The sequence below is a fragment of the Colletotrichum spaethianum genome (assembly GCF_022836535.1).
Source record: "Colletotrichum spaethianum MAFF 239500 DNA, contig21, whole genome shotgun sequence".
NCBI classification, from domain to species: Eukaryota; Fungi; Ascomycota; class Sordariomycetes; order Glomerellales; family Glomerellaceae; genus Colletotrichum; species Colletotrichum spaethianum.
Window position 1 is genome coordinate 422,929 of NW_026054791.1, and position 7,285 is coordinate 430,213.

The 7,285-nt window shown below is 56.3% G+C and overlaps 2 protein-coding genes across 2 annotated transcripts; both read right to left on the reverse strand.

Annotated features, from left to right (window-relative positions):
* Positions 1–366: 366 nt before the first annotated feature.
* Positions 367–2,336, reverse strand: ColSpa_08079 (uncharacterized protein; the record flags this gene model as incomplete). The annotated part of the gene is made up of 4 exons (XM_049274291.1): positions 367–402; positions 425–1,912; positions 1,988–2,090; positions 2,149–2,336. 4 exons carry the CDS (start codon positions 2,334–2,336, stop codon positions 367–369), a joined length of 1,815 nt encoding a protein of 604 aa, XP_049130248.1.
* A 3,300-nt stretch (positions 2,337–5,636) lies between these two features.
* ColSpa_08080 (uncharacterized protein) lies at positions 5,637–5,873 on the reverse strand (the record flags this gene model as incomplete). The annotated part of the gene is made up of 1 exon (XM_049274292.1): positions 5,637–5,873. One exon carries the CDS (start codon positions 5,871–5,873, stop codon positions 5,637–5,639), a length of 237 nt encoding a protein of 78 aa, XP_049130249.1.
* Between the last annotated feature and the right edge of the window lie 1,412 nt (positions 5,874–7,285).

The following is a 7,285-nucleotide window of genomic DNA, read 5'->3' on the forward strand; positions in this document are numbered from 1 at the left end:
GAGGCGGTTGTTGCTGCTGGGGCTGCTGCGGCACATGTTGCTGTGGCTGTTGTCCTTGTTGTTGAGGCTGCTGCGGCAGCTGTTGTTGCTGTTGCTGTCCCGCGGCGGCCGCCTGCTGCTCCCGGTTGCGCTTCTCCATTTGCCTTTGCATGTATGTCGCGAACTGCGACCTCTGGATCCTCTCAAGGTGCTGTTGCAGCTGGGGCTGAACGGGATTCTGCGCGAGCCATTGCCTGAGATCCTTCCACTTGCGCACCTCTGGAGGAGCGCGTAGTTGGTTCCCCACTTGCTGGAGAACTGGCGGCGGAAGATCCATACTGTCCATCATTACCTGGTGAGCGGGTGCCACAGGAGTTCCCTGGCTTCTCAGCCTGGCCAGCATCTGCTGTTGCTGGGCAATAACTTGTTGCTGGTTGTTGGGGACTCCGGGTTGCGCCTGTTGCGGCATCATACCATTGGGCATAAACTGGTTGCCGTTGGGCATGTTGAACTGTCCCATCTGTCCGGGCCTGCCCTGCATCTGGCCTGGATTATTTCCAGCCTGTGCCATGGCATTCATCTGCATCTTGCGCTGCTGCTCCTGCCACTTGGTCATGACCTCATGGAGTTTGTCGGGAGGCAGTCCGTGGACGGCCTGCCTTTGCTCGGGGTTCATGCTCGCCATCATGTTGTGGAAAATGGGGTTGTTGTTCAGGTTCATATTGCCACCATTCGGCATTGGTCTCTGGTTGCCCTGGTTGAAACGAGGGTCGAGGGTGCCGGCGAAAGGGCCATTGGCCTGCGCTCCACCCTGGCCTTCCATGGGGTTCATAGCACTTGGGGGGCGACGCATGGGGGTGTTCAGGGTGTTCATGCCCGGACTTTGGGAAGGAGGCGCGCCGCCGAGCCCGTTCGGTTGGCCCTGTAATTGTCTGGCCTGCTGTTGAGCTCGCATCTGTGCCGCTTGTTGTGATTGTTGCTGTTCCATCTTCAACTGTTGTGCCTGCTGCATGCTGAGCTGTTGTTGAGCCTGGTTCGGCCGAGGCGTCTGGTTTGGTCCAGCCGGATTAGGCATCCCTTGACCTTGTGCGCCAGCGATGGGTTGCGGAGTCGCATTGCGAGCCGGCCCGTTGCTGGCGGGAACGACCATTTGCCCCGCCTCCTGAGCTAGTATGCCAGCCTTTTGCTGGTTCATGATGCTCTCCATGGTATTGAACTGGCCAAAGTCACCGTTGGCAGCTTGCATGCCTGCGGCGTTCATCATGGCGGGGTTCATCTGTCCTCTGCCAGCTTGCATGAGTGCCTGGGTTTGAGCAGGGTTCAAGTTGGGAGGCATGCCTCCCTGCTGCTGCCGCTGTCTCGCCAAAGCTGCGTTTTTCGAGAGGCCCTGGAAGGCTTGGTGTTGGAACCAGATGAGAACCGGATCCTTCCCTTGCGCGGTATACTCCTGTGCTCTCTGAGCGAATCGAGTTTGCACAATGTTGCGGTAGTGGTTCTTCTGAGGCTCGGGGCACGCAGCAGCCATCTTGTGAGCGAGCTCCAAGACTTTCTGCTGGTCATGCGGCGTGAGGCTCGACGCGTCGGTAGGCATGGCGTTCTGGGGTCTGACCTGCCCGCCGGGCATCTGGAACATTTGCTGATTAGGCCCGATCGGTTGGCCGCCCTGGTTGCCCATGTTGACACCCATCTGGCCCTGTTGGGGTATTTGAGACGCTTGCATCTGGTGCTGCAGGTGCTGGAACCCTTGCTGTTGGTTCTGGCTCATTCCCCTACCCATCTGGTTCTGCATCGCGGCGTTCTGGTTCATCATCAGCTGTTGCTGAGCCTGAGCGGCTGCCTGTGCCTGGAGGTTGTTGCTGAGATTCTGCTCGTTCGCCTGTCGCCGTCTAAAGAACTCGTTTGTCTTGTTGCTCATTTGCGCTTCATATTGGGCCTGTATCTCTAGTTAGGTTTATGCTTACTACGAGAGGAACTGTTGGGGGGGTTGTGGCTCAGCTCGAAATCTTACCTTATCTTGCGACTTGTTGAACGCCTCGCGCTCAAAGTTAACACCAACTTCTGCCGCCTTCATGAAATCGATGTTAGTCACGGCAAGGCCGATGTTGGTGATACTAAGGAAGGGTCAGTTATGGCGCACACACTTGATGGGGAAGAAAGGTGAGGGCATACAGGTTGTGGCACTTGATCATGCGCTCTTGGATAGCGACGCCGGCTTGCCAGCCCGTATGCGGCTGCTGCTGGGCAAGCATAGTCTGGTAAAGAAACTGGTTCAACTGAACCTGGGAGGGCCGGGGACGCGGTTGCTGCTGCTGCATCATCCCCGCCGCTCCCGCCATGTGCTGCATGTTTGCGGCCATGGCCGCTTTCCACGGGGTTTACACAAGTCCCCTACAACGCGTCTTCCAAAGCCGACAGCTTCGATCGAAATTGGACCGGGGACCGTCGGGCGGCTGCCGAGATGAGGACCGCTATCAGGTGGGATATGCGTAAGAATCGCAGATGTGTTCGCTCGGTGACAGGTCCGCAGCAATCGAGAGGAAGAGAAAGTCGCCGATTTCTAACAATAAGGCACGAAGCCGTCGACAGCCTGCAGGATGCCTAGTGACTTGCAACCAGAAGCATCAAAGAGCTAGCCGAAATGTCTCGAGCGGGTAGAGGCTGGCGGTCCGAATGGCGAGCGAGGTTGCGATGCCGCAAATGTTCCTTTTGGTCGGGGATAGGCGTGTGGTGGTGGTTGTGAGGGAAGGATGACGAGGCAGGCCAGGTGGTTCGGCGGTCTCGTCTCGTGTTTTTCGTCGCCGGGATTACGTGGAGTCGATGAAGGGACCCGAGCGCCCATGCAGCAGTAAGTACACTGTGCCTGGTCTTTGTCGCAGCAACGCACAAAGTTGCAAGAGCGAGATGAAATCGGCTCGAAAAGAGAGCGGGAAAGAGGGTAGTAGGAAGCCACGGCGTGAAGTGGCTGTCGGTGGTGGGTTGTTGTGGTTTTTTGGGTGTGTTCGTCCAGGAGCAGCGGAAATTCCAGAGAGTGGAGGGTGGGCGTGGACAGCCGCAGGTCGAGACAAAGCGAGCCGGGGGGGCTTTGAAAACGGGACGATGCTACGCGTAAGGAATTATGCTGTACAGTCTGTCGTCTTATGTAGTCGTCACCGGGTCCTATTATGACGGACTTTTCGACGAGGGCGCCTCTGGAGGAAAGGCGCGAGGAGGACACGACAGAAAGTGTCGTGTAGTGTGTGTTGGTGAAGGAGGAGAAAAAGAGGCGGGAAAGATGGTGGTGAGTGAGGTAAGGTATAGTGTGTGTGCGTAAGAGAGAGAGAGCGAGAGGGTGAAGTGAGCGATGGGTTACGGCAGCGGACGGGATCGTTGGGCGTAGTGGAGCCTCTGGAGATGGGCTTTGCTCGATCAGTGCCAGTTGATTTAGGTTCTGGTGGGCTCAGGATTGGCGCTTTTTTTTAAGCGTGGAGCCTATTTTTGCCTGTGGACGACTGGGGTGGCTGAAACGAGAGATGGACGAGGAAGGTCGAAGTGAGATGCAGTTGTCGTCGTACATGCAGAGAAGATGAACACCTCTTGATCTGAAGTTATTCGGTGCGAAGAAGGGAAGAGAAGCTAGGCGTCGGCCACACTCAGAGCACGCGATCGGGCGACTGAGGAGAAAGGTGAGATAGTTGTGGAGGCAGAGGGGGAGGGAGGGAGGGAGGATGAGGATGAGGGCGGAGGTCGAGAGAGAGAGAGAGAGAGAGAGAGAGAGAGGGAGAGAGAGAGCAAGGCAGGGTAGGGCGAAGAAGAGAAAGAGGGCGCGCGCAGTGATGAGTGTGATGGTGGTGGTGGTGGTGGTGGTGGATGTGAGTGAGACTGTGTGAGTGACGGGACGGGGAACAGAGCGAAAGAGACTGGGAGAGAGAAGAGAGGATGGGGCCTGCAGGGCGGCGAGATGCACGGTGGAGAGAGAGGAGAGGGCGTGCGACGAGAAAAAGAGGTGGGCGAGGTGGCACGGCGGGAGGGGATTGGATGAGACGGACGGGCCAGGGTGGGTGTGGATCTAGGGAAAGTGGGAGGCAGCTGTGGAAGGAGCCGGGCAGACAGACAGCAGGAGGCACAGGCAGGTACGAATCCAAGAAAGGTGCAAGAGGTACTTTGGATTTTCTGGGGCCGGAGGCGAAGAACAACAACACCTCGGACTCTCTCTCTCTCTCTCTCTCTCTTTCTCTCTCTCTTTCTCTCTGTCTGTCACTGAGCACCCGGCGATTCGTGTGGCATATTGCATTCAGACACGCATGGCATTGAATGGAATTGTTCATAAACATGAGGCCCTCATGCATCTTGTTGTTCTAGGGACGGCTCGATGTTGATATAAAACACGGCGAGAGACGACGGTGGTCGTGGTGTAAGTCGACGAGCTGGAACAAGGTGTACATATTCACCAACCCAGCCACTAACCACACAGCGGTACCAGCGCCAGCAGCACCAGCACCCAGCAGCTGAGCCCAGCCCAACCCTGGGTTGCAAAACACCTTGTCACCTAGCACGCGCCCTGACATGGACGTTTTTTCCGACCAGAAACTGACTGGTATCCGTAGGTACCCGGGCACGGCAGGTACGGCTTTGCCTGGGATAGTGAAAGTGGACGGCGAGGAGGGTCAGGGTAGGGGAAAGGGAAGGGAAGGGGAGGGGAGGGGAGAGGAGGGAAGACCAGCAGGCTGAAGTGGGCACCTGGCGAAAATGGGGTCCTTTCCTTTGGGAGACAACGGTTGCCCTTTTCCTTGCCATACATACATAGTATCCGTACTATTTTTTATAATAATTCCCTGCCCTTGCTTCGTGGGCAGGTACGGTAGGTACAGGTATGGTCGACAATGGGAGGAGGGACCAGGAGGGGAAGGGGAGACTTGACTGGGAAACAGAGAAGGGGGGGTGATGTGGTATTAGTGTCAAGGGGGCGTGGCTCGCCAAATTCTCCCTCCCACCGAACTCATTCTCCTCGTCTCTCTGCTCTGCCTTCAGCCTCTGCCTCTGCCTATGCCTATGCCCCTCTAGTTTTTTTTTATTTTATTTTTTGCTGGTGGACGTTGGCAATGATTTGCAGTGACACTGGTTTGTGTCCCTGTCGTCGAGAAGCACCTTTCGACAGCAACAGTAGTGCTACCACGACTGCCAACCACACACTCCTCCTCCTCACCCAAGCCGCGAGGCGACCATACCTCGCCATCCATCGCAGTCATAACACCCTGCCCAGGACCCTGTCCCGCGAGGACCCGGTCCCTGATGCAATAAAGACTGACGGGCGGCAGTTGTCAGGTACCAACCTATCATGACGGCGGTGTGGGAAGCGGTCAACGTGGACAGGAAGGCCGCATCATGGGTGCTAACATGATACATACGTGCAACCTGCAAGAATAACCAAAGCAAGGCCCTCCGGGTCAGCAATTGACACCAGTCTCGCCGGCACGAAAGCACTCGTAGTGCATCGGAACTACGGCGCCAGAACAAGAGAGGTCACAGAGCGACGTGGGATGGCGCTGCGTGGTACAAGCGTGGTGGTGCCTCACCTTGCCTCTCTCCCTCTCTCACTTTTACTTTTACTTGGCGCCATGCCAGCCGACTGAGAAAGACAGACCGAGGGTCATTGCCGGGACCAGGGTCGGGGCCAAACCTCAACACACCGGACCCCGGATGTCTGGAGTGCCTTCCATGCATTCGAATCTGGCCTTGGCTCGCTCCGAGGCCATTTCCAAGTTGCTCCCAGCTTTGGGTGCCGCGGCGCTGCCGGCACTCTTGAGAGACCCAAACGGAACGCGCACCATGGCTCTATCAACCAACAGGCACATTACGACGCGACGATCAGCAAGAGTCCTCGCCGGAAGATCGTGGAGGAGCAGCCCCATGGCCATCGCAAACCCCCGGTCACGGGTCTCACTTGACCACGATTTACATCACCCGGTGAGCAGGGCAAGGCACGCCGGCAAGGACCGGTACGGCCACGCCACGGAACCTTTTTTTTTTTTTTTTGGCTTTCTTCTATCCAGTACAGGAACGTACCCCGGACAATCCGCAATGCCAGAGGAACGCTCAAGACATTCGACATTCGACATTCGACATCCTCTTCCAACAGCTTGCTCTGGTACCGACGGGTGGGCCAAGATTCGTCAATTCCCCAAACTTTCGATGGTTACGGCCTACATTCTTTCGTTCTCGCCCCAATCCATCATCGGTCCACTGCTACAAATTGGCAATGTCTCTCTCCAAGTCCAACCAAGGCGAGACATTGGCCCACTGCCCAGTTCTCCCCTCTAGTTCAGACCAACCGTTGACCTTTTGGGACGGGTCTCGTTAGGTAGTCTTTACCTTTTCGTTTCTTTTTCCCTCTGTCTTTTCGTTTTCCGACTGGGCGAGCAGGCGTTCATTCCTTCTGCTTTCTTCTATTTCCATTTTTGGTTGAACCATTTTCCCGTCCCAGTCTTGTAATTCCTATTCACCGGTGTCTTCTCTCCAGGTCTTTGCGACCCAGCAACACGGTCCTCAAGTCCGAGTCCCTTCCCGCCCACGCATCCCCCCCCCAAATCCTCGTTTCAGCGACTGCTTTCTTTATTTCCTCCTTTCTTCCCGTCTCTCTGGCACTTCTCCTTTGCTGTCTAAAAGACAAAAGTCAAGGTGCTCAAAAAGAAACTTCACACACGGCAATCAACGTGGATCATCCGGGCCCTTGCATTGTCAAGCAATGTCGCCTAGAAGTACACCAGATGGGAACTTCACCTGGTCTTTGCAGCAAGGAAGACGCCTAGTACAACATTGGGCCGAGGCGCTACGCGCCTCATTGTGGCCAGGGAGCATAGTAGTATACATACACCTGGTGGGAGAAAAGACGGGACGGGGGGCCCCCCACCACCCTTCGCAGGCTCCCAAGCAGACAAGAAAGCTCGAGGCTCCCGGCTCGTGGCTCAAGTCGCTGTCTTTCCCTGCACACTGGGCAGAGTGCTCCAGGATCATCCCTGTTTAGCGTCATCGCACACATGGACGCTAAGCCGAGAATGACCAAGCCGTGACGGTCTGCTTCTCACAAGGTGTGAGGAGTCCTGTCCCTGAGCTTGTGCCAAGTGACTGCGGCGGTATGGATACCTGACCTGGCGGTGTATCCGCTGGCAATCTGTGCCTTCAAGAGAGTCATTCTTGTTCTTTGGATTAGAGGAGAGAAATCTTGAACAAGTGCAAATGCCAACGGTTGTGGCCAGCGCCGCAGGCGAGACCGAGACCATGGAACGGACGTTGATATTAGACTCATCCACATCGATCCATCTCAATATGG